The following is a 25,538-nucleotide window of genomic DNA, read 5'->3' on the forward strand; positions in this document are numbered from 1 at the left end:
GGGTCGGGAGCTCTACGGTATCGATGAGAAGACGCCGCGGTTCATAACATCAGATCGCATCTCAGCCTACTATCTAGTAATGTGAAATGTACGGCGCATCTCCCTTCCAGCTCCCTTTATTTTACCCTGACAAAACATAGGTAACTAATGCGGTTCCTCTTCCTCTCCATGGCATTCCAACGAAAGGCCTCCTAGTCCTCGTATCTGCCCACTGGTCGAACTCCTCCCAACCTTCCCTCCAGTATACGAACCCATTTCCTCTCCTCCTCCAAAACTACTCCATGCAGGCAGGTCTGCGCCCTGAAAATCTGCCTGGCCGAAGCCTCCATCCTGCTCAGCTGGAAATGATACCAATGGATAGGCACCGTCCACGGTATGCCCATGGTGGCCAGCCTTCAAGAATTCTGAAAATTCAAAAAAGGTCCGATTCATACTCCTAGCAAAAAGGCCGAAGCCGGGGAGCATGACGATAATATGTCCCCCGCCGAGGCCGCGAAAATCGTTGGCGCCAAGTATGCCGAGAGGATTGAGAAGTTGGCTCTGAGGATATACAAAGCCGCAAGTGGCTATGCCAGAGAACATGGTATTATCATTACGGATACGAAATTCGAGTTTGGGTTGGATGAGGAGACTGACTGATGAGGTGGTGATTGTGGAGGAGGGTCTGACTCCAGATTCGAGTCGCTTTTTTGGCCAGCGTCTAGTTACCCGCTGGGCAAGGAGGGCGCGAGCTTCGATAAACAAGACTTGAGAAATTAGTTAGCGAGGGAAGGGCTGAAGGGAAAGGATGGCGTAAGAATACCGGAGAATATAGTCTCAGGAGGAGTTTGAGATGCGGACGGGGAAGAAGTTGGAGGGTGTGATCAGAGAAGGCAGTTAGTTGATCGTGCCATTCACTTGACTTTAGATAAGAATTCGGTGCCTTTTTATAACTATTTAGATGATTAAAACTTAGCTATAACTTAATAGTTTCGGAATTAGGGGCCTACATCCCATTCCATGAAAATATTCCAAGGGCAATCCAACTCCCAACTACAAGAACTAGAGAGTCATCGCACTTCATTATCAGTACGCCTTCATAATGCCCCATCGCCATCCAACTACCAAGGCAATTGCAACGGCGTGGGTAAATTCTTCCCAATCGTTACCTCCGCAGTGCCAATATCCCCTACTTCGGTCAGTATTTTCGTCATGTTTTTTCGAGCTCAAAAAAGAAAAAGACTTACTCGGCCCTCTCGGTGCCCAATATTGCCCCGTTTTACTTATATCTAGTTTCTCCGTCCACTCCAGAAGACTCTTCGCTGCTTCGTCTGGTGTAACCGCTACTTATATATCAGCACCATATCTCAAAAACCACATCTAGAATTTGTCCTCGTCTCTTTTATAACGGCAGGTTGGGGGAATGGAATAAACCTACCACCGCCATCATCCCAATACTTATCAAACCCCACCCCCTTTGTCATTTCCGTCCTCATGAACCCAGGATGTAATATACTAATAATCACCCCCTTCTCTTTAAGATCCAAGCTCAATAGCTTACCCACCATATTCAGCGCCGCTTTGCTTGCGTGATGGCCGTAGTTCCCTCCCCCTTCCTTTTCGTGGCGGAGGGTTATGGATCCGGATTCGGAGGAGATGAGGAGGACTTTTGACCCGCTGCGGAGGTAGTGGGCTTGGGTTAGGGAGTGGATTATGAACGGTGGTGAGATTGCGGATATTTCTATGGTTGGTGGCGTTAGAGAAGCCGGTTGGATGTGATAGGGAACGAGGAGTTACGGACTGTACATCTTAATCTCCTCTTCCCATTTCGGCCCACTTGCGAAGTCTTCTGTTGCGAAGTATCCCGCTGTGATGATCTATTTCACAAATCAATCTTTATGATCATCATGGCTAACACATCTACAAACTCACCACAACATCAAATCGTTTAACCTCCCCAACCCCGTCTGCCTCCAGCTTCCCCAATTGATTCAGCAATCTCTTGCCTACATCCCCTTCGCTAACATCTATATCTGCAACCCATATAATTTTCTCATTCAAGCCGCTCGGTCCGGTCGTGGAACGTGTCGTGCCGTAGACTGTGGTATTTGGCTGGGAAGCGTAGGCATTTGCCAGGGAGGCACCCAGGCCTCGAGTTGCACCGATAATAAGGATGTTAGGCATTGTTTAGTTTGCACATTTCCGAAGATCTGGAGGGGAATTGAATCGAGGGGTTGTGGAGGATGAGGAAAGACGAGTTGAAAATGACGTAATCGCATATTATCAGCTTATCGTGGTTCTTGATGCTCTTATCGGTGATTATAGAGGTTTTTTCATTTATATTTTAGATTCTGCTGTAAGAACTGCTTTTGTAATTAGTGCTGCTATGTTATATCAATGGCAGTGCAAGATAGACCAATTTCGTTGTGTGTGCATCACTTCTCCAGTTGGGGAACTGTTGGTAGGGGAACCCCACATTGGGTGACGATAGCTTGAGCCCTGAGGCGGGGGATAGCCTGAGCAAGCTATTCCAAAAAAAGGAAATCTTCAGGATGTCTCCATTATCAAATTAACAACTGCACTTTTAAAGAAATCAAAGTAAAAGGCTGAAGATATATCCTGATGCAAAAGTCCAACATCAGTTCAATTAAAGGGAGTATCAGCAACTCCGTGAAATCAGGTTAAAACACTATGCTTTCAGATATGTTCACATAGAACTAAATAGCAGCAAGGTAGCAAGCTACTTCTTGTTTATTACCAAATAATATACAACTCTATTGACTGTTGATGACGACCTAGGATGTTGCTGTTGCTTCAGGGGTAGTGTAACCCCTATTTCATATGCGAATCGTGTACAAGTCTCCAGGCATTGTAGCCGAGGCACAGGGATTACCCCAACCTCCATCCCCTCAGTTCCATCACCCTACTCCAAACCACTTATAGATGAAACCGACACCATCCAGATGTTGACCTTGTAACATATCATATCACAACCGGAATCGGTGCATACCATTCTATTTCACCAGCGACTGAGCGCTCGTTGCCTTCAGGGAAATAGAGATGTCTCAAGCTTTCGGCTGCCCTACTCCCTATGCGGAGCCATTGTGGTATTCGAGGAACGTTTCACCTCATTATACAGACTCACACCGCAAGCTTCGAGCAGCTGTTCGGAAATATGTTGACGAGGAGATCCTTCCATATGCTTTTGACTGGGAAACTGCAGGCCAAATCCCGGATCAGGCACGTGACAATCCCCCGTTCCAACTCTCTTTGCATATCATTGATATACTAACAATCATCCCAGGCCTTCAAACGCCATGCCGAGCTTGGATATTTAGCCTTAAGCACTGGACTGTCGAATGTACCATTACCCGGAGGGATCCCTTTTGAGGAGTGGGATTCATGGCATACCCTCATCGTATCTGATGAGCTCACCAGAGTCGTACGGCTATCCTTCTCTCGTTGGTGATATATCATATCTAATCTGTATAGGGTTACACTGGTGTTAGCTGGGGCCTCGGCGGAGGGAACGGAATCGGTGTTCCCCCTATTGTGAACTTTGGTACCCAAGCTTTGAAAGACAAATTCCTACCTGGTGTAGCTGACGGCAGTATCCGTTTCTGTCTCGGAATTACGGAGCCTGATGGTAATTCTCAATTCTGAATCCGGGTTGTTGCTTTGCTGATTGTTGCTATAGCTGGATCCGATGTGGCAAATATCAAGACCACAGCAATCCGGAAAGGGGACCAATATATTGTCAATGGCTCGAAGAAGTGGATAACCAACGGCATTTGGGCAGACTATGTAACAGCTGCAGTGCGAACAGGTGGTCCTGGCGCCACAGGAATTTCCTTGTTGATTATCCCCCTCGCCGCCCCCGGTGTCTCGAGACGTCTGATGCATAATTCCGGGGTCGGTGCATCAGGAAGCACATTCATCACACTTGACGATGTCTCCGTTCCTGTCTCTAATCTCATCCATAAAGAAAATCGTGGATTTGAAGTTATTATGTCGAACTTCAATGCGGAGAGAAAGGCTATTGCCACACAATCGATCAGGCTGAGTAGGGTTTGTGTCGAGGATGCTTGGCAGCATGCTTGTACCAGAGAGACCTTTGGCAAGAAGCTGATTGAAAATCCGATTATCAGAGCTAAATTCGTGAAAATGGGGAGGATGATCGAGCCTGCTCAGGCATTTCTAGAGCAGTTGACCTGGCTGATTGAGCTGGAGCGGAAAAACGAAGGGAATGGCGCTTCTGATGTTCGTATCGGTGGAATGACTGCTATGCTGAAGGTCGTCAGTACGAGATGCTTGGAAAAGTGCGTGAGGGAAGCTCAGCAGGTTATGGGTGGCCTTGGATACGCGAGGGGTGGGAAAGGGGGAAGGTATGTCTCTTTGTATCTTTGAGGATCATAAATACTGACAGATAAATAGGATTGAAGCCATCTCTCGAGATGTGAGGGTTATGGCAGTCGGTAAGATTATTCGAAAACAACACCTCATAGCCGTCTACTAATGATATGTGTTTTAGGCGGTGGAAGTGAAGAGATCATGAGCGAGCTAGCTATCAGAGAGGAGACGAAGGACCTGAGGAAGTATTCGAAACCTCCGAGTAAACTATAATTCGTGTAAGTAATAAAGAACTGAAAATGAGTTTTATCTGAGTAGCAAAACTTACTTCCTTCGCAAGACCGGAATGACAAAAGCAGAGGGGAATAAGAAAGCTGGCAGCAGTAGGGTCGCGTTGCCTCGAGCGCGTAGGCTCGCTCGCCAACTTGAGCAACCCACGATACACGAGTTCGTTTGTTAAAAAAAAAAACCTTCAGCATCCATCATAAACAATTTAATTCAAAACAGAGGCAGGAATTAGAGGCAAAGATATTATTGTATACTCCGGAAGCAAAAGAGTTCGGCCCGGTGTCGTTTGCCTACATCTCTTGTCGTTTTTTATTGTTGTTGTTTCCCTTTTGTTCCTATCGTCCCTAGCGACCCCATAAGTACAATTTGACCCGAGCCACTTGACCAAGTGTCACGCCCTTGTACTTCGGTAACGGACATTTGCTTATTTTGTGTTATATACCTTACCCCTTGGGGAGGGGGGGCAGAATGAGGCAAGGCGGTAGGTAGGCACGTTACGCGCGCTACACGGTCTATACAGGCTAGAGGGGTTCTTGATCTAACCCGTCCTTCAGCTCTACTTCTTCGAGCCGGTCCGAATTCCTTGGATGGCCATTCAGTGCCAATTAATTCTGAACCACGTGAATAGGTAATAGCTTGGTCAGTTGACTGCATCAAACTCTTCTTGTAACATGCAAGAAGCTGTATTTTCTGTGGTACTATTTCCTTGCACCTCATAAACACCTCCATTTTACCCCATGCGTGGCCCTCGAACATGACCATGCTTATAAATGCAACCACATAACCAATCTCTTCACCCAGGCACAACTTAGGAACCTCAACATCTATCACCTTTGATTATTTGGCGTGGCTTACTTGACGCCCGTGGCCTAAACCTACCTTGATCTAGCACAACTCGCTATCTTATCTCTTATTATTCCCGGAACATGAAATTACTCCTTCCATACAGCACATACAGAACTACTTGAGCAGATACGACACCCCCCTCTCTTTGTATAGGGAGATGTGTTGTGTAAAATGCCTCGTTAGCTACGAGAGGATTAGGAAACTATAAATACGTCAATCCGGTCTTTCAACGAGTCTCTTAAACTAGGCGGGATAACTTCCTAGGAATATATTCATACGCGAACAACTTGGTTTGCGTTGTGTTTCCAAAAAACGGATTAACCGATGAGGAAATTGGCCTTGGTAGAACGTTGTTGGTGGTGTCTGTAGAAATTCCGAACTTGAAAAAACAACTATTTAGCTAAATTATAAATAACTATGCCTATTACTGCTGTCAAGTTTATATCTTATTGTCAACATTCTCATTGCTGTTAAGATTTCTGTCACTGTCGGCACCGTGACTTGAGTTACATATGCAGTATCCGTGAGAAATCAACCATATAACCTAGATCCTCCACCTCCTACGTAATGCCGATTTCCTGTAATATTGTAAAGAGCGTATCTTGGGAACTATCCTTCCAGACCTACTGTTGCAGCTTTGCTTTAGGTTGTTTGAGAGGCTAGGTTGTGTCTTGACTTGCCTATCATGTACTAAAATACAACCGGGGCAAAATCCCATACTCTTAAATATTAGAAAACGATAAAGTACATCTATTCGTTAGGTTATGAAAGAAATATTACAGTTTACTGATATCTTTTGCTAAATTTAGATCAAGTGTTCAGAATAAATTTTAGTCTTGTATCACTCTCCCTTGCAAGCTTTGGGGACGGGAGCAGCAAAAAAGGTAATTCCGTTGATCTGTATTTGCAAATCATAATATTGTAATTCATGTGTCTTGTTGCTTCAAGTGATCATAAATTACATCACACTAAAGGTGAGCGGTAATAGAGAGGAAAATAATATAGTCCGGGAGTTGACTGTGGCTACCGCGAGGCTAAACTGTACTATACTTAACTGCCAGCAAGCGAACATCAGGTCAGAGCCAGAGAAGGCGGAATGACGCAACCTTTGTCACAGGAGCAACACGCTGTTCGGCACATGCTAATCAGGATTCGTGATCCTCATTAAGTTGACAAGCCGCGCATCGACTGCTCACCTGCACCAGAACACTGTTCCGGCCCATTCCAGCCCAACCCAGCCCAACCCACCACTTCAGCTTAAATCCAACCACGCCAAACCGGCACTAAAACGAAAGAGATTACACTTTACGGAGCTTTGTTAAAGGGTTCAGGAATATAAAGATATCTCTCCCCCTTCCGATAATCATCTACATATATTGAGTGTTTGAGATTCAGGATTTGAAAGTCGGATAACTCACCTACCTAGCAACGAGTTCAGAGCAAGCACACAACACAACCCACCACATACCACCTCAACAAACAAATTAAATATGGCTAGTTCGCATTTGGACGAAGGAGTGAGCTCTTATCGATTGATTGGGAGGGGTGAATGCTGATAATTGATGATGGTGGCAGGTTAATAAGAAGGGTCATAGTTCTGAAGGACACGCAGGAGGAGGACGAGGAGAGCCTGGGGCGAACTTGGCTGGGGGTTTTTTGGGCGGAGAGGTGAGCTCTTATGAATTGATTGGGAGGGGCGAATGCTAATTATTGTGGCAGGCTAAGAAGCAGAGTCAAGGAGCAGAAGGAAGAGGAGGAGGAGGAATGGGGCTGGCCAGTGGGTTTCCGGCCGGGCCAGGGGTGAGCTCTTATCAATTGGTTGGGAGGGGCAAAAGCTAATGCTTGTGGCAGGCTAAGAAGGAGAGTCATGGAGGAGGAGGAGGATTGATGGGGATGGCCAGTGGGTTTTCGGCCGGGCCAGGGGTGAGCTCTTATCAATTGATGGGAGGGGCAAATGCTGATGATTGTGCCAGCATAATCAGAGTGGAATAGCCCAGCAGTATGGGCATAAGGGGAGTTCAACATATCAAGGGACCCCGCAGTATGGAGGTCAGAACCCAACATATCAAGTGAACGCGCAGCAAAACTTCGGACAGTACGGCGCCCCACCACCGCATAGCGCTCCAGGCGCAGATCTACCACCGTCACAGCAGCATTATGGTCAGGAGGCCCAGCAGTTCGGGGAGCAGCAGTTCGCGCAGCAGCAGTATGGAGCGCCACCTGCTGGGCGGCCCCCGAAGAGACAGTAGGAGTTTGGCGGTGTTCCACCCAGCGGTTATGGGCCACACTAATAGTGGAATTAGCACTCCTGCCGCCTTAAGCGTCGGCAATAAAACACACGTGCTAAAACAAAATCATTTTATTTCATCTGACGTGTGACAAACACCGTGATATATCGTATAAGCCCAGGCTCCCTATGTTTTACTCAGCCACCATTATCAAGTCTGGTCATGTGTGTGGCGTAAAATGTCGTGTATATAGCGTAAAGAGTAGGTTTCTCAAACTTTATACAGGCGGGTGCGCGGCAGCGTGCTGGTGCCTAGGTACTATAGCGCTATCACTCGTCCCCTTTACATTATTATCATCACAGTAAGCTAATATAGATAGAGCCAGTTAAGTACTCGCGTAAGGCGTTCCTCCTAGCGTTCCTGATTTATACTATGCCCTTATAGATTATAGTAGTATACCTCGCCCTATTTCTTTAAGAATAAAAATAAAGATAGAAATATAATTGTTACTAAGACTATCTTTAAATTATAAACTAAAATAAAAAATAAATAAAATAAATACTTAGTAATACGAAAGATATTTAGCTTTTACTAGACTAGACTAGTAACTAAATTCTAGAAATATAGTAATAAGACTAAATAAAATAGCTTTACTTTAATAGAACTATTCTAGACGAGACTTCGGTATATATACATTTCTATAATACCTATATATCCCCCTCCCTTTCAAGAAAATGTCGAACTTTATTTCTTCAAACAGCAAAATCTCAGCACAATATCAATCTCGCATGCTATCGCACTACATAAAGAGCCCTGCAACCTTCCAGAGCGCCTCGCGAACAACCTGCCTGTCGCTTCCGTTAATCAGAGCGCTCAAAAGATGGGACAAATTCTGCAAGACGCGGCTTTTGTCCTCGAAGGACAAAATGATGTGGAGAGGGAATGGGAAGGTAGTAGGAGAGCCTGGCGAAGATGGTGACAAGGTACCTGGAGCGTCCGGCCTTGGGTCTGGCTCCAAGAGGAAAGAATGAAGTAGTTTGGCTTCGCGGAAGGTTATGATATGGGAGGTTGTAGTATAGTGTGTTGTGACATTTGTCACCTGGAGTGTTATTCTTGCCTCGAATGAAAACGGGAAATGGGACATGGCTTATTGATGCTTTTTGTTGAAAGACTAATCACTAATGTGGAGATTAATTCTCGCTATTTGCTTCAGCTAGAGACACTTCTTATTCTTGGGAGTCGTCTAAAGCTTGCTTATCATTTTGATCCCACAAGAAGCCGGAATCAAGGTTGTTGTGTACTGTCGAGTAAACTTCTGTTGGGGAAAACATTAGAGAGCCAGGAGCATTACGCGAAACATCCTGGGATGGTTCGCGGGCTTGCGATATCTGGGCTGCTGTTGAATTTTGCGCTAAGGGTATGTCCCCAAACCCAGTTGCCTGAAAGGCAAATTCCAGGCCATCCCCTTCAGTAATGGCCGATGAATCGGTCCAAAAACCAGAATCACTTTGAGAATGAGGCGGTTGTAAGAATGACGGCATCCACGGCATCTGAGGAAAAACGGAGCCGTCATAACTAGATGAGGGGAGGTCGAAAGGTGCCGGTTGATACATAGAAAGGCCGTCGTCATTTGCACCTTGTGGAGGGAGAACTGGCATCTGAGGGGATCTGCCGTGACCTTCCATAGCTGGTCTGACAGATACCGACTGGTGCCTGTTGATAATATCCAAGAGCGGGCCAACAAGTGTGGGATCTCCTACCAACTGCTGAACTTCGTTTCGGAGAAGGGGGTCATGCAACCGGGCGCTAGCACAAGACTCGTCGTAAGACTTTTTGCTCACATTTTCGTACCCTGTAGTTAGGTTATTAGATATCTGCTCATTTAGTGGCATACTCAAATTCTTACATGGGGATGGGATGCTAGAGATTCCAACTGTGGGAAACAATATTTGGTACACCATTTTCCAGTACTGTACTTCTTCTACACCCCTCTTCTTGGGTCGGAAACGCCTTTCCTGATTATCGTCGAAACCATCTGCATAGTTCCTATCAAGCTTCACAGTGCAAGCTGTTGTGGCTTTGTAGTGAGCTTCAAGTTCTACATTGTCTTTGTAAATTGAGCAGCATCTGGAGCAAACTTTCACCCAATGCCGTTTGTACAAATGGTCCCTAGTTTAAGTTAGTACGAAAGTGCGTTTCGGCCTTGACGGGTGATCTATCTTACTTTAGACGGGCAACAGTTGGCCAACCAACGGGACCGTGGCAAAGTTTCATCGAGCCGTATCGTCCAGGGTCATGTTTAAAGTATGGGCATGCAAGGTTCAGCTTGGGTTCCTCTCCACTGGTAGTAGGATTTGGGCCTAACGCAGGTTTCTTGTTGGGGCCGTCACCAGAATCGCCATCTCCACCGTCTGCTCCATCTTCAGGACTTTCGTGAGACCGCTTCTTCGAAGTCTTATTGGAGCCTTTATGTGTGCCACCTATAGGAGCATGGCTGCCAGACCCAGACCCAGACACAGATCCAGAGGGAGCTTGTGTAGTAGTACTTGAGCTGCGTGAAGAAGAACGCGGCGTAATTTCTAGGGTTTTCAAAAACGAGTAGCCAATTCGATCAGGCCAAGATCTCGAAGTATCCGTTGAGGGTTCGGCCGAACTTTCTCGCATTCCACCCCCATGGTCGAGCAAGAGCTTCACAACCGCATGGTGGCTTCCGGATATCGCATAGTACAGTGGTGTTTGCTTCCTAAACTTGTCAACAAGGTTAGGGTTGGCACCGTGGGCAAGAAGCTGTGATACCGCGGCTTCATTTCCGTATCCAGCTGACAAGTGAAGGGGAGTGCACCCCGAGTGCATATCAAACAGATTGGGAGTGGCGCCCTTGTCTAAGAGGATTTTAAGCACCGGCTCATGCCCTCTTGCCGCCGCTAATGAAAGCGCTGTGCATCCACTGACGTTTTCATCAGGACTAGCTCCTGCTTCGAGAAGTAGCTTGACCACCTCAAGGTTGCCCTGCAAAGCTGCCCACTGCAAGGGTGATAGTCCGTGACGGGTGTCCCTCGTAGCAATGCTTGCCCCCTTCTGGAGCAGGAGTTTGGCAATAGAAATGTGCCCTTTCTCTGCCGCCCATGACAATGGAGTACGCCCAACAGCATCCCCAATATCACAAGATGAAAATTGATGCTGTTCAGCCTCAAAAATAACCAGGGCTAAATTTTGAAGCCCAAAGGCTGCCGAAGCATGGAGAGCCGTCCATCCAAAATACTCAAACCGAGTGCCATCTCTGGCCTTCTGATGATAGAGATGAGCCCAATAATCCAAGACCTTGGTTGACGGCCAGCGTAAATTCTTGAGAAGGACCACTTGGGAAAATCCAGGGCTGTCGGCCAATTTTGCATGTTCCGCCCAGTAACTGACAGCATATTCCAAAAAGCTAGATTCCTCGTTTTCAAAAGACTTTCTAGGTTTATCGCTCATTTCCATGGAAGATAGGTACAAAACGCAATCTTCCGCAATAAGAATATTTCCATTCTTAAGGGGGTTGACTGTCGGGGCCCTTAATTTTGAACCCTCTATCGCGGCCATGCTCAGTAGGAAGTCGCGAACCGTTTGGTGGACCAACTGGACTGTGGCGTTTGGACCACGTACCACCAAAAGGCCCCCACAAGTATTGATAATCTGATCAATGCCAACACTCTGTGGTGAAGACGTTCCCTTTGCAACAATATCTGGTGAGATACCACTGGATATGTCATGAGGTGGCTCGCAGACACCTAAAGCAACCTCTAGTTCCTTAAGCAAAAGTGGTCTTCTTGCAAAGGTAACCCATCTGAGAGCTCTTTTAGCCATCGTACCCAAGATATCTTTTTTCTGGACAATACGATCATAAATAAATTGAAAGAACCCTTGGAGATTGCTGGGGATGCCCAAAAGCAATGACTCGGGTATTTCTCTAGAATATTCCAGCTGTGAGAGGGTGTTCAGCACAAGCTCCACCCAAAGAAACGTCCCGCTTGCCTTTTCTACCAGTGCTTCAGCAAGACCCTTTCTATCTTGGAGTTGTGGAAAGCGTGCTGCCACTTGCAACTCTGCGAATTGCTGGATATCCGTAACATTATCATATTCGAGGGAAATCTTGCGGTGATGCGGATGGCACCATAATTTCTGATATGGACAAGGCCGACTCGAGATACACAATTTGATTGGATTTTCCGAAACAGTTGAATCGATAAGAGAAAGAAGAGATAGAACGGATGGCAACTCTTCTTCTCTACATTCGTCAAGGCCATCGACGAAAATGCGTAATTCGTGAGTTCTTGATGCTTGCTTTACGATTTCTTCGAGAAAGTCAATTAGGTGTGTAGACATCCATGTTTTCCAGTCGGCGTTAGGCTTGTCAGGTTTTGTGTACCAATGCCTCTTTTCGTAAAGTAGAGAAGTAAAATCAGACATGACACTTGGATTTTGCGATAAAATCTGAAAGAGTAACGACTGATACAAGGCACTGGGAGAAGTACCCGAGGAGCCGTGGTGGAAGTAATGATAGGCAATGATCGTAGGTTTCTTTTTGAATGCCGGGGTTTTTAATGTCTGGATGATACTGGATAATAGGATTGTTTTTCCTGAGGCCGGGTTTCCTTTAATCCACAAGATAGAACTGCGGTCGTCCACCCAAGACTTGAATTCCCGGTGGTTGAGGAACCAGTTGCCAGTGCCAGCCGGAGCTGGGTTGAAAGTATCACCCCCGTTGTCAATTTGAAGCCAGCGAAGGATCCCTACTGGAATTATTCTATTTCCTGCATTTATTTTTAAGGCCGGGCTAACGCGTGACTGACCTTTATAATCGGCGACACTCCGGTTCTCAATATATGGGGAAACAAACTTCTTTAATTCTCCCACCACTCGAAGGTAGTTTGGTTCGTTAAAACTTTTGAACCTGCATATGGTCTTGTTATAATTGTTAGATATGAACAAGAATAGAACTGATAAAAATCGAGCCTTACCTCGTGGTTTGCATGTAGTGGAATAAGAGTGGACGGAGTGGATAGTGCGGAGGGATAGTCGACAACCTGTTTCCGTTAGATCTGCTAATAGCACTAAACAATTCTAGATTTGTTTCTGATTACCAGTCCAATGCCCGGGATAGGAAGCTCTTCAAAGAACGAGACAGTATTAATATTGGACAATTTCTGGGGGTGAATATACTGGAACTCCTGTAGGATGCTTGCGAAATGTAAAGCCGTCTGTTTGAGGTGGGGAAAGTGAGCGCACGTCAATTCTGCGTGCCTTACTTTGGGTTCGGAATATTGGAGAGCCTTTGCGAGGCTACTGCTATCAATATGATGGGGTGTACCGAGAAATACTATAGCAGATATGGCATCCCTGATTTTGCGATGGTCGGGTTGCAAGCTGTTTGTGGCAGTAATCAAGGCTTGTTGAACCACAAGTCCGCCTAAGCTGTGGCAAACGAATATGAATTTGGAATTGATCTGCTTAGTGCTGTATTATTAGCTCCGGGTAGTAATAATGTAAGGTGTAAAATGTATATTGGGAACGATAGTTATCATATGGGCAACAACATGGTAAAAACAGGGGGAATTTTCGAAAAGACTCGACAATATGGAAACGGGATGACACTAGCCTTTTGATTGTGACTGCGATGGATTATGAGAGCCTCTAGCAGATCCCCGGCATGAGTTAAAATGCTTGAAGCTTTGGTGGAATCTGTCACTTGGGACTGATACCCGTAGACCAAGATCCTGCAACTGGGAATGCTCTTGGGAAGAAACTCCTTCGGCCAAAAAGTGCCAGTCTCATTTGCAGTCCAGGTTTTAGAAGGGCTGCTTCCCAACCCGTGTATGAAGACAATATCAACAGCGGTATCATGGGCTCCAACCCCAGACGTATCTGGCTCATGGATTAGGCTTAACCCCACGTTTCCTGCCATCGGGAAGGATGGACCTACGTGGTTGTCAGGTACAATTCAGCAGGCAAGCTGCGCAATTGAGATGGATAGGGAAAAAATACCAGCCCACTTGAGTGAGAGTGTTGATATCTTGTATAGGTTCAGGAGTTTATTGAGAAAGATGTATGTTTTGGAACTTTGGGATTTTAAGAATAGGGTTTCGCGAACTAGTTACTTAAATTCTCTCGATGCCCGGTTTGTAGTTTATGGGTATTGCGAATTTCGCAATCCATCTCTGTCGCAAAGGCGTTGCATTCTGCCTTGCCTGGCGGCTGCAGCGAGCAGGCATTCCGGTCAGAACATGCTCGAGTATAGGATCTAATAGGCTTAGGAGAGATCTGCCCTTAAGTACTGTCTTAGATTTTACCGAATCCTGGCAACGATTGGTAGAGGCACTGCCACTACCCCAAACCTGCATCCGATGATCCAATAGCGTTGGCTGTGGTCTAATCATAATGATGAAGATGGCCTTATCACAGACCAGAAATTGAGAGAGCCTTGCCAGGTCACACATTATATGCTGTGGCATTTAGGTGTAGAGATGACGAAAAAGTCAAAGAACCGCCACGTCGCATTACCCAATATCAATGAAATCCTATTAGACAAATATACTAAACCAAAGTTAAGAGAAAGTAAGAAAACATAATAGGACGAAATGAGGATTGTCCTTTGTAACATAATAAGCATATCTGTGGTCGTTGTTAAGGACAGACTGCAGTGTGACGTCCCTATAAAGAAGTGGAAACGTTTTTGACGCTTCCAATCTGATTAGAGGCAAATTAGAAGAATTAAACCTGAAGCGCCAATGGGAGCACAATTCCACTAGACCAATGGGAGCCATTGAGTCTCGCAGTTTGTGGCATGGAAGCGCCAAAGTTTGTTTTGTTTTGAATCCACCTCTTTCTCTTCTTATTTTTAGCGAGCTACCTAAGGAGGTCCGAGGGATAAGTTGCCAGGCGGAAAAATAGAACGTGGAATAGTTGATTTAGAATTGCGAAGACACAAACTTGTATCCTTATCACTGATCGTTGGCGAGAATTCTGAGGGTTTTAGAGTCGTGGTACCCAAAGTACCTAGTATGGTTAATTGTCAAAGATTGAAGAACAATGTAAGCTGCAAAGGACTTGGGAAGGAGTTAGAATTAGAAACTGGTAGAGGATAATCTCGCACTAATATGCACGCTACACTCCCCTTTCCCCCCGCATGCCAAGATAGGAAGGTGGGCTCGCGCTATTCGTATAATAAGCGGACAATCCCCAGGGGGGAACCAGCATTAACAGCGACAAGATGTATCATATAATATCAGAACACCGCCGAGTTTCCACATGCAAAACATACCTAGCATACGAAGTACACCGCTACATTTCCGATTAAAAAACCAAAAGAACCACAAACTCACCAAACCACGAATCTCTAGAAAACAATGCCCTCACCTACCAATTCATTCCCGCAATTCTCCAGCTTCCCCCCCGAACTCCGCCTCAAAATCTGGTCGATAGCCTTAGCCCTCACACCCGCGCGTACGCTGCCCTTCTCGCTGTTGAAATCCGACCTCGATTACCTCCGTCTCCGCCGCAAGGCATGCCACAATTACCCTCACATCTTCTGCTCACGGATGCCCGTCCCGTCGCTGCTACACTGCTGTCGAGAATCCCGTCATACGGCGTTGCAGAACTACGCTGTAGGGTTCGAGATATTCCGTATACTGTCGTTGGGGAGGGGCGATACGGATGTTGAGACGTATACGACGTGTTCGCACGAGGTCGCGCTGGATGAGCTGCACCGCGGCGTGTATTGGGATAAGACGAAGGATGTGGTGTTGCTGGATGATAAGGGCCGATTGGATGAGCGAGGCAGTGCATATGTGTGGGGTGGGCGGACGGGCGTACGGTTTGGCAGGATGAAGAGGGTCGCGATGACTTGGGAGGCTGTGATGAGTGCTGGATTTGGATCCATGTTGCAGTGGGAGAGTCTGGAGGTGATGTACGTGGTGTATGATGACGCCGAGGCTGGGTTTGCATCGGAGGCGCCTAGAATGGGCACTATATATGCGAATGAGACTAGGGCGCCCGAGGTTGTGGCGAGGCTGTTGAGGGGTGGGAAGATTATGAATAGTGAGAGTGGCCCTGTGGATCTTAAATTTTATATGGGGTCCTTGAAGCAGTTTAGGAAATATATTGCAGAGGGTGCGCCCTGAGCTAGGAAAATGGGATATTATCTGGAATTATGTCAAGATGTGGAGTTAGGGAGTTTGGCAGCGGATGTGATCTGTTGAGATAGATTATAGAAGGTATCGGTTTGTGAACTTGTTATATATCCTCTGACCTTCGTCTTGAAGGGCTCAGAGGGGCTGTATAGCCGGCTGTCAGTCATGGTAAGCTCCAACACTGCAGGTACGTTTTTATATCTTTTCGTTTCACCGAAGAACCTAGGGCGGGCGGGACAGTAGGAACCGAAGATCATTGAGAGCAAAGTTATTATTTTCCATTAACCCCGTGCATGTGAGACATTGCTTGCTATACACCGCCATAATTGAGAAGCTAATTTGAGTGGTAGGTCTATGAACCCCCTTCCAAACCCCATTCGCCATGGAGGATGAAGCGGGGAGATGAACACCCAAGCAAAACCGTTTTCGGATTCCCATTATTTCATTTCATTGCCCCAAACCTTCCTTCACCAGCCATATTAATAGATCGAAAGGTACGCCGTCATCGACACATCAATTCCTCTGCTTATCCTCCCCGTTGTTTGCAAACTCCATTTCGATTCGCTCCCTTACAAGGCAGCGACCACGCCAGCAACTAGACCAACGAGAGAGCCGATCCCAGCAATCAGAGTAGGGGCGGCACCAGCAGAGCTGGATGAGCTTGGCGAAGGGCCACCGGGTGTTGGCTTTGCACTCGTCGATAAACCACCAGTGGTGCCATTCTTTCCGCCAGTGCCCGGAGAAGAACCAGTACCAGTAGACAATGGAGCAGGAGCAGAGGTGCGAACAGCAGTCTCCGTCCTCGCGCCTGAGCCTGAGCCCGAGGCAGTAGCCGAGCCTGTGCCTGAGCCCGAGGCTGCCCCACCAGTTGCAGTGGCAGAGTAATCAGCGCAGAGCTTGGAGCCGACGCTGGCGGCGATAATTAGGTCTGCAGGGCTGCAGTTGCTGATGAGGCAAGGAGTGACGGCGGTTTGGATTGGGGCCATGCCGGTGCCGCATTGGCAGGCTTGATCAGTGAGCCCGCAGCCAACTTTACTGATTGCGGAGGTGAGGCAGGGGATCTGGGGGGATATGTTAGCTGTTGTGGCATGTTACATTGGGTGGTAGGAGTAGCAATTGCAGGATGCTGATCGAGTATCGCCAAAGGCAATGGGCAAGGCGTGGGACGGGCTGGATGGTGTAGATGGAGCTGCGGAAGCAGAATATGAGGCTTGGGATATATCGGAACTTACAGCGCAAGCAGGCTCTCCAGAGAGATCCTGTGCTGAGACGATGCTGGCAGCAGCGGCCACAACGAGGGCGAAACTTGTAGTCTTCATTTTTAGGATTGGTGATGGTGGAGCGACTGGGGTTATTTGGTTGCAGGTCGATTGATCGAGTTCACGCGAGTAGACAGATAGCGACTGAGTCTTGGAGCTGAAGCGATCGTGGTATTATCTTGCAGTTGGAAGTAGACGTAGATGGAGATGGAGATGGAGAGAGAGTAGCTGGGATGAATGGATGGGTGGATGCAACTGGGCGGCAGCTGCATTTTGTAGCATAAGGGAGTACGAGGCCCCGACGCCCTGCAAGCCACCGTTGCCGTTCCCTTGCTGTCCCCCAAGCAAACACCAAGACCAGCAAAGTCGCCCTGTGGCGAAAGAAGGGGAATAGTACTTACGCGGTAGTAGGAACAGTACGTAGCACTGCGCAATTCCTTTTGAGCTCCCATGTCACACAGGACAAAGACATGTTATATTGGGGATGGAAGTCTGTGTATATTCTGGCCATTCAGCCTGTTCCCACCAAGGCTTTGCGGGACGCCACTGGAGATATCCGCTGCAATGATCCAGCTCCATCTCCACTCCGGGGATGCGTTGTCTTGAGCCGTTTGGGTGTTTTTCCCGCTGGCAATGGCAGTCAGTCCACATTATGATCGCCGCTGTGAGTACAGTACGTAGATGCTTCGAGTAGGCTGTGGAAATTGATTCCTTGGTATCGTGGTAAGTAGTACTCGTAGGCAACTGTACGTAGCAACGAATCCTACGTCGCGGCGAAGGAACTTGGAAGGTTCTGTCTTGAGTACGAAGTACTGAAACGAGTAAACAAACTATTCATTCCTTCTACGTTAGTCCTTGTACGTACATGGCTAGGGCGCGGGTGCAGATGCGGGGAGCCCAGACTAGGAAGGAATACATTATACCGGAATCAGCCTAGCTTCGCCCCCTTTTGCGCGTCCGCTCTCCGCAGGAACGCGCAGCAGGTACTACGACGTACTTCGTAGGCTAGCATTTAACTGGCCATATCGGTGGGGAGACACTCACTCGTACGTTCAGAAAATATAAAAAGATACGCAAGGAACGGCGACTTGTTACAGAGTACTCCGTACGATGTCAAGGAAAATGGTTCGTTCTACTTTGTGGAAGTCATAAAGCATGAATAGATATACCCCCTCGGTCCCCACCAAGCCTCCTTTTCAAGCTCAACCAGCAATGCAGTGCACTGCCCGCTCAACAGCACAATAACTAACAGGCCAGGTAAAGCATACGTGTATACTACGTAGCTGCCTCGCCATCAACCCTCAATGAAAATGCTAGTGCCAATGCCTATTCCAAAACGAAACACAGCCCAGATCCACGAATTAATCACCTTCTCTCCCTCTCAACCCGATACTCCTCCACTCTTCGCACCTCTCTCACCTCGTCACCCATCCGTCTCACGCAAAGCATCTCACAGAACGTCCCCCACTCGCCGCGCGTGCCCTCCGCAACGGCTCTCTGCATATCAATGCCATAGCGAGTACGATACTCCCTCTTGACAGCTTCCATATGTGGCCGGTCCCAGTGGTACCGCACAAGTCGGCTGATGAGGAGCTCCGTACGGATGCTGTCCGATTTGGAGAGGGAGAGCGCGTGCTGGACGAGGAGGGCGTCGCGGACCGGCTTGTTGATCACGCCGTTGAGGATGTGTGCGAGGAGTTCGCCCTGGAGTCATGCGTGTTAGCTGATGTGGTCCTTCTCGGGGGATATAAGGGAAGGAGGATACATACCACAAGATTCCCACTCTTCTTCAACATTTCCCTCGCGAAATTAGCGCGATATGTACTCTCGTACAACTTCAACACCTCCCTCAAATGACTATCACTCCGCACCACAATAATCGAAATCATAGCACTCTCTCCACCTTTCTCAGACCTCACGGCTTTATGCAGGTCATGCACATCATCTTCAACGAGATGCTTATCCACCCCATGTCCATGCCGTTCCTCCATCTTCCGCTCATCCAGTACCAACAGAATGGCTTTCTTGAACTTATCCTCCTTCAGCTCCGTTTTCATGCATTTTGTCAAGCTATCGCTGTATTTCTTATCGGCGAAGCCGTCTTTGATTTCCCGGATTTCGCGGTTGGTGCGTCCCATTAGGGACTCGATAAGCAGCTCTCTCCTGCTCTTCTCCCCCTGGTACCAAAAGTTTGCCCAGTAAGCCTCGCTCTCCCATTTCCCCAGGGCGCATACATAGCAAGCTTTCATGAGCGAAGGATCCTCGTCCTTAAGACGTAGCTTAATGTGCTTGGCGATATTAACGCCCTTCTTCTCCGAGCCGGTCTTCACGATTTTCTTGTACTCCACACGTAGCTGGAGGACTTGTTCGTGTGTCAGGCCCGGGAGGATTTCAATCAGTGGCTGGGTGTCTGGGCCACGTTTCTCGCCTTTTAGGGCTTTGGCCAGAATGGTGGCTTCTTCCTCCGGGTCGTGGAATCGAGCGGTTCTGCGGCTCTTTTTGCCTCCTCTTCGCTCGTCATCCGACGATTCTGGCGAGAGGGGTTCGATGAGGTTGATATCAGAGTGAGAATGAGATGATGCCATCATTAGTGGAGACGGCATCGGTGAGATTGACTGATACGTCCCGTGATATGCCTCGAGTAGCGGAGATCCAGGGGCATTCGCCAGAGTCAGGGCCGCACCTCCGTGGTGCCCTGAAGATACAGAGAGGGAGTGCATTCTAGGGGCCAGTCCGGGACCTGGCGAGGGGTCACGGCGATGTCGAGATCCGGGCTCCACGGTCAGGATCTGGGACTTGGATGATCGAGCAGATTCCGCAGTATACGAAGTGCTACCATGGCGCGAGTCGCGTGGGTCGCGTGAGTCGCGCGGGTCTCGTCCAGGATATTGCTGAGGCGGAGGACCTGGAGCAGCTTGATAACCCCCTGCCTCTGGACGCTTGGTATAAGTGAGCTGCTGGCCTGGCTGAGCATATTCCCATTTAGGGGGGTCTGCGTAGGAGGTGGCACCGTGTCGATCAGGCGGGGATGTGGCATACGCAGGAAGGGCGGGTTGGGCACCATATGCCAAAGGATCAGGTTGAGAGTATTGTGGTTTCCCACCGTGCTTATCGTGAGCGAAGTTTATGCCACCAGAGATGCTCGTGTGTCCTGCCGCGATATTGAACGAGCCGCTTCTTCCGTGGCCTTGTTTGGGATCCTCGTACTGCAATGGATCGCGCTCGCGGTGGTGTCGATCGCTATCCCGTTCCTTTTCATACGCATATTTACTTACTTTCGACTCCTTCTCGTAGGCATACTTATCGGGCTTATAATCCCGCTCTCCCCCCCTCTCCTTCTCGTACGCATACTTGTCTGTATCGTATCTCGATCGCTCGGGCGGCGACACAGGCCTGACATATTTATCCTTCTTGTCGTACGTCGACTCCTTATAATAATCCTTCTCCCGCACCCGCCCATCCGAATACCTCACCTCCCTCTCTTCCTCCCTCACTTCTTTAAACGCGCCTGGCATGCCATAACTGTCCCGCTCTTGATACTGCGACGACGACCCGTATCGCGGGTCTCGGGGGTCGCCCCTCGGTTCCGCCGTCACGATCGCGGGGTCCCTGCCCCTCGAGGATCGGATTGTAGTTGATTCCCTCTCTTCATAGTCGTAGCCACGGTCGCGCGGGTCGTCATCGTATCGCGAGGACGGGGGAGACGGCGCCCGAGCGCTGGAATACTCCTCTCGTTCGGTGACTCTGGAGCGCGAGGAATCGCGGCGCCCAGGCGATTTGGAGCGACCTCTGGTGCGGGAGTCGCGGGGGTCGAGCGACATTGTGGCGCTTGCTTGGAGCTCTGAGGACTCCTGGTAGTGCTCTTTCTACCCAGAAGACGATGCAATTGAGGACGTGACAGCGAGAAAGGCAGAGAGAAAAGAGCACGCGAGAGAGGAGGAAGAATCTCAGCTGAGGTGTTCGTCTTGTACTCGAGCACTGCGCTGGAGATCCAAAGCGGGGCCTGTTGCAATGCTTGTATTGGGAGCATTCAGCGGTGCTGTTTGCATTTGCATTACTCAACCCATCAGGGCCCATGTCAGCACTTGCGTTGCACTGTAACAAACCCCGGCAATCCTTCGACAATTCTCCGTAATGCCAATAGCACAATAGCTAGACACAATACACGATATATCATATATCACATATCATTGGGGCCCTCTGTCTTCCTGCTATGGTTGCTTCCGCGCTTACCTCGATCATTGACAACCATCCACTCACTTGCTGGACGGAACTCATGGCAATGGCCGTAGCCAACAGACCCAAATGTGATATTATTCTTAGCTGTGTGCATAGTGGGGTCCGAGAGCAGTGCGATTACTCGCGGAGCATCGCTGCTTGTGGGCTTGTGGATTGTGGTGTTGTTTCGTAGGCAAAGTTTCAGCCCTGCGCACCCGAGGCACGTACTGGTAGCGTTGGAAGCGCCAGACAAAGAGCCCGCCACTCAAAGCTCTGGGGGCTCGAATAGGGCTCTATTTTTATCACCACAATACTACGTAAACTTGGCGGAAATACAGTTAGAAGCGCGTAGATTTTTTAACAAACTGGAATTGGCTGTTCGAATTCAATATTACGCCAAGTTACCACGAATCGCTCATTACATTTTTGTCCATCTACCATTTTCCTGCTCAACAATTAAGAAACCTGAACAAATTGACCAACGCCCGGCACACCATCTACAACGACATAAACAACATATGGACCTGGAGGAGCGGCGTTATTGTTTGGCGGACTAGATACAGACACCTTCTGCTGAGCTGCTCCTGGTGCCCAATCAGCTACATCCAACTCCAGCATTCGATGACCCATATGCACAGAATGGGTAACGAAGCCACCGTGATATAACACCACCTTGACGGACTTAGTATCGGCCGGAGTTGTGAACGAGACGCTGAATTTCCCGCCGTCCGCCTTGATATCGAGCTTTGAGATCGCGATATTTGTTGGTCGCCTCTTCGCATTATCCCCTTGGAGATATGGAGGCGTGTATATCTCAACCCGGAAGTCAGTGACGTAAGGGTTCTTAGCATCTGGTTTGAGCATTGGCATTTCCACTGGGTTTGATCCTGTGACCATGAGAGTGCCGTCAAGTAGCAAAAGTGCTACCGAGTGGTAGAGTCTGGGGACGGTGGAACTGGCAAGGGTGCTGAATCTTTGGCCAAGTGGCTTAGCAGGATCATATAAAAGCGCCTCAAGGGTTGGATCCTTCATCAGCCCAAAACCTTGGGCACCATGATTCCCTCCGTTGAGCCAGACCACCGTTCCATCTGGGAGCAGTGTCCCTTCCACCATACCGCGTCCTTCTGGCATAGAGTCCATCTCCCATTTCGGATTGGGGCTCAACGGTTGGATTCGACCGCAGGTTGGATCGGTAGGGGAGGTGATGTCCTGATACGCACCCCCTCCACAGATCACAACATCGGGGTCCCAGTTGTTTTTGCTGGATAGCGGCAGTAAGACGCTCCCACCAGTGTTGGGATAGGTTCTGAAATCGCCTGGTAGATCTGGAAGCTCCTTGACAATAGTATTTGACTGGACGTTGAAGATCTGTGAAGCCTTTGAAACAAATACAAAGAGCGTGCCATCTTTTAGGAGATGGACGAATGGGTACATGTAAACAGGTTGGTTCTTAGCCAGGATATCCATAGGAATATTTTGGCCCTTGGTGATGCCATTTGCATTGAGAACCTCATATGTCGGGTTGTTGTTAGCAGCTACCGTTGGATCAAGGCCATTGAAGCTTCCAGATGCGACGAAGACGCTGCCATCAGGCATGGTCTGGGCAGTCGCATACCAGCGAGCACTGGCAAGTTTGTTGCCGGGTTCGCCCCAACCTTGGCCATTGAGGCCGGCATCCGATGGAGACCTTTGCAGGTATCGAATTGCATCGAATCCATCCCCAATATTCGGGTCGAGCCAAGTCAATGGACCATTACCACCAACGGATATGACCCGCCCATCAGCAAGAAACGTGCCGCCTGAGCAGAAGGCATTTGTCACGTAGCTAAGGGGGACAACAGCGTTGGTCTCTGGGTCATATTCAGACGACATTGCATAGAAGCCATTGGGAGTCCGAAGCTGTGTATAATTCTCTAGCTTGTCCAGAAATACTACACGTCCATTGGGCATGAGAGCTGCGTGCATGGCTGGAACACCGGATTGCCCAACAATAGCAAAAGATCCACCATTTGGGGCAGCAGGCGCAGCGCGGGGTCCTAGAACAGGTACTTCTGGAGCGCCTACACAGTTGCCTGACTGGCACCCAGCGCCGCAATGGGCACTCGTATTCCCACTACTTATCGTCAGCACGCAGTTTAGACCATTGAAGGAGGAGCTAGTTACCAGAATCCGTACATAGAGCAGCAGTTTCCATTAGGCCAGTCTCCGCAAACTGTGTTCCCGTTTGAGGAACCGCATGTACCATCGGTTGTCACCTTCGCTGTGGCAGTAGCTCCAGGTGCCATAGTAGTCGTCACGGGCCCGATGACCGGCTCACCTGAAGTTGTAGAGGATGGTGGGGCACCAGAATTACCGACTTTTGAGCAGCCATTTTGACATCCATTTGAAAGAGAACAGTGATTTGGCGTAGAACCACAATACCTGCAAAAGTATGTTGTCAGCCTTGAATCTTTGGACCAAAAGTAGGAGGCGAGTAGATAGCAAGAGAACAGCACGCCCATATTGGGATCGTCCTCCATGTGGAACTTTGGACTGCAAGTAGTACTTCCGAGCTGTTATCCACAGGACCCACCGCCACCAGACGTGGTTGGTATAGGGTATATGCTGATATTGAGGACTGACTGGTTATTGTTGATCGAATACAACTATATTTGATCAAATATAAATACACGACCGCAGCGAAATAGAATGAATCAATTAAATTAAGGACCACCTACCCATACTGTGAGCAGCAGCCGCCATAAGGACCTGCTGGGTCGCAACTCGCACCTCCAAAGTTCTGATAATTTTAGTCGACCTTCTGCTATAAAGTTTCATTGGACTTACACTGCCACATCTTCCATCTGAGCGAGGGGCGGTGCTAGGCCCATCTCGTAGCTGGATACTTGGAACTTTTTGTGGGAAAGGTCCGGGGTAGTTGATCAATGATTCTGGAACGCATCTGTTCAATGTTACTAGATGTAAACACAGTGTAGGAAGGCTTGTGAACTAACTGTTCATGGTCTGTGCACACTTGGCCACGAAGACATCCATGATATATTTGGGTACTATCATTGCTGCAGTGCAAAGGAGCGTGGTTAAAGATTATGTTTGCGGCTGCGAAGCCAGCGAAGCCAAAGGCGAGGATGGTAATTTTCATATTTGCATGAGGCAAAGGAGGATTGGAATTGAGAAGTGGGAACATAGGAATTAAAGAAGAAACTTCGGTCTGACACGTCAATCATAGACATGTTAGTTGCGTGGTACTAAACTTGCAGTTTGTTTACTCCACATAACATGCATCAGTGAATCAATCACCAGTAGCCGCATGTGCATGCACGTGCAGTACTACCCAGTTCCTAGCAACCAAGCTTGCACCAATCAGAATCAGAAATCGGTGGGTTTTGCGGAAGACCTGGAAGCACATGGGAATTTTCAAAGGCATTCATAAGCAAGGAGTTCCGCGGACGAATGATTCGTATCGAGGTTCCGCGGGGAGCGAAAACTTGGAAAGAGGTGCACACTCATGGCTCAAAATGGCAGCGCAAACGACATGCGAGACGTCGTGCCAGAAATCTGCTATGGTGATTCTTGAGGATAAGGATACAGCGTATTGTTAAATACCGAGGGTTTTAGCACTGGGGAGGGACAAGGCAAACAAGCTTTGCAAAGACGAAAAGCAAGTTGAGGATTGTACAACTTGTAATGTATATAATTATTGCGGTGGCGAGGGGCCCGTGTTATGCAAGGCCAGAGGGAACTCGTATCCAGTCTTATTCCCAAATCCTGGCTAAATAGTCGCAAGCGTTAGACCCTCTACTCCCTCGTAATCATGGTAAATGTTGCTGACACTCATCCATTGCTTGGCCAACCATATGATTATTTGACGCGCAGGCACTCGGGCGCGGGCACTCCAAGGCGAGGAGCGATTACCCACAGTGAGTGATGACTTGATGTGGCCGATTTCCGGGAGAATGGTGGTACAGATCTTGTGCACAAGGCAGAGAAGGACAGCCACTCAAGATATTGAGAGTTCAAGGGTCCACGGTGGTGTATCGGGATAGCCCATTATATATAATGCAATGCATTGCGATCCCATGCTTGGGGAAGATGATGAAGAGATGGTCATCGGCTCCCTTTGTGGGTAACTTTCCCTGCCTGTCAAGCAGAGCGTTTGTGGCAGCAGTCTACCTCTCGGGCTCGAGGGTCTCTACAGCGACGTA

The 25,538-nt window shown here is 48.4% G+C and overlaps 8 protein-coding genes across 8 annotated transcripts; 3 read left to right on the forward strand and 5 right to left on the reverse strand.

Annotated features, from left to right (window-relative positions):
- Positions 1 to 144: 144 nt before the first annotated feature.
- On the reverse strand, positions 145 to 2,163 carry BP5553_09736 (uncharacterized protein; the record flags this gene model as incomplete). Its single annotated transcript, XM_032018359.1, has 5 exons — positions 145 to 746; positions 1,227 to 1,322; positions 1,418 to 1,720; positions 1,781 to 1,856; positions 1,912 to 2,163. 5 exons carry the CDS (start codon positions 2,161 to 2,163, stop codon positions 145 to 147), a joined length of 1,329 nt encoding a protein of 442 aa, XP_031865658.1.
- An 876-nt stretch (positions 2,164 to 3,039) lies between these two features.
- BP5553_09737 (putative acyl-CoA dehydrogenase) lies at positions 3,040 to 4,602 on the forward strand (the record flags this gene model as incomplete). The annotated part of the gene is made up of 6 exons (XM_032018360.1): positions 3,040 to 3,144; positions 3,284 to 3,421; positions 3,472 to 3,625; positions 3,677 to 4,364; positions 4,414 to 4,454; positions 4,511 to 4,602. 6 exons carry the CDS (start codon positions 3,040 to 3,042, stop codon positions 4,600 to 4,602), a joined length of 1,218 nt encoding a protein of 405 aa, XP_031865659.1.
- Positions 4,603 to 6,953: 2,351 nt separating this feature from the next.
- On the forward strand, positions 6,954 to 7,712 carry BP5553_09738 (uncharacterized protein; the record flags this gene model as incomplete). The annotated part of the gene is made up of 5 exons (XM_032018361.1): positions 6,954 to 6,980; positions 7,039 to 7,131; positions 7,183 to 7,263; positions 7,315 to 7,386; positions 7,437 to 7,712. The coding sequence occupies 5 exons, from the start codon at positions 6,954 to 6,956 to the stop codon at positions 7,710 to 7,712; spliced, it is 549 nt and encodes a 182-aa protein (XP_031865660.1).
- Positions 7,713 to 8,917: 1,205 nt separating this feature from the next.
- Positions 8,918 to 13,635, reverse strand: BP5553_09739 (uncharacterized protein; the record flags this gene model as incomplete). Its single annotated transcript, XM_032018362.1, has 7 exons — positions 8,918 to 9,543; positions 9,598 to 9,860; positions 9,916 to 12,463; positions 12,524 to 12,635; positions 12,692 to 12,757; positions 12,815 to 13,187; positions 13,316 to 13,635. 7 exons carry the CDS (start codon positions 13,633 to 13,635, stop codon positions 8,918 to 8,920), a joined length of 4,308 nt encoding a protein of 1,435 aa, XP_031865661.1.
- A 1,441-nt stretch (positions 13,636 to 15,076) lies between these two features.
- Positions 15,077 to 15,850, forward strand: BP5553_09740 (uncharacterized protein; the record flags this gene model as incomplete). The annotated part of the gene is made up of 1 exon (XM_032018363.1): positions 15,077 to 15,850. One exon carries the CDS (start codon positions 15,077 to 15,079, stop codon positions 15,848 to 15,850), a length of 774 nt encoding a protein of 257 aa, XP_031865662.1.
- Positions 15,851 to 16,428: 578 nt separating this feature from the next.
- Positions 16,429 to 17,178, reverse strand: BP5553_09741 (uncharacterized protein; the record flags this gene model as incomplete). Its single annotated transcript, XM_032018364.1, has 2 exons — positions 16,429 to 16,920; positions 17,092 to 17,178. 2 exons carry the CDS (start codon positions 17,176 to 17,178, stop codon positions 16,429 to 16,431), a joined length of 579 nt encoding a protein of 192 aa, XP_031865663.1.
- A 1,305-nt stretch (positions 17,179 to 18,483) lies between these two features.
- BP5553_09742 (putative Annexin A1) lies at positions 18,484 to 20,939 on the reverse strand (the record flags this gene model as incomplete). The annotated part of the gene is made up of 2 exons (XM_032018365.1): positions 18,484 to 18,822; positions 18,888 to 20,939. The coding sequence occupies 2 exons, from the start codon at positions 20,937 to 20,939 to the stop codon at positions 18,484 to 18,486; spliced, it is 2,391 nt and encodes a 796-aa protein (XP_031865664.1).
- Positions 20,940 to 21,792: 853 nt separating this feature from the next.
- On the reverse strand, positions 21,793 to 24,475 carry BP5553_09743 (DUF1929-domain-containing protein; the record flags this gene model as incomplete). Its single annotated transcript, XM_032018366.1, has 5 exons — positions 21,793 to 23,449; positions 23,500 to 23,757; positions 24,054 to 24,115; positions 24,163 to 24,277; positions 24,330 to 24,475. 5 exons carry the CDS (start codon positions 24,473 to 24,475, stop codon positions 21,793 to 21,795), a joined length of 2,238 nt encoding a protein of 745 aa, XP_031865665.1.
- Positions 24,476 to 25,538: the final 1,063 nt, after the last annotated feature.

The sequence above is a fragment of the Venustampulla echinocandica genome, assembly GCF_003357145.1.
Source record: "Venustampulla echinocandica strain BP 5553 chromosome Unknown scaffold_11, whole genome shotgun sequence".
NCBI classification, from domain to species: Eukaryota; Fungi; Ascomycota; class Leotiomycetes; order Helotiales; family Pleuroascaceae; genus Venustampulla; species Venustampulla echinocandica.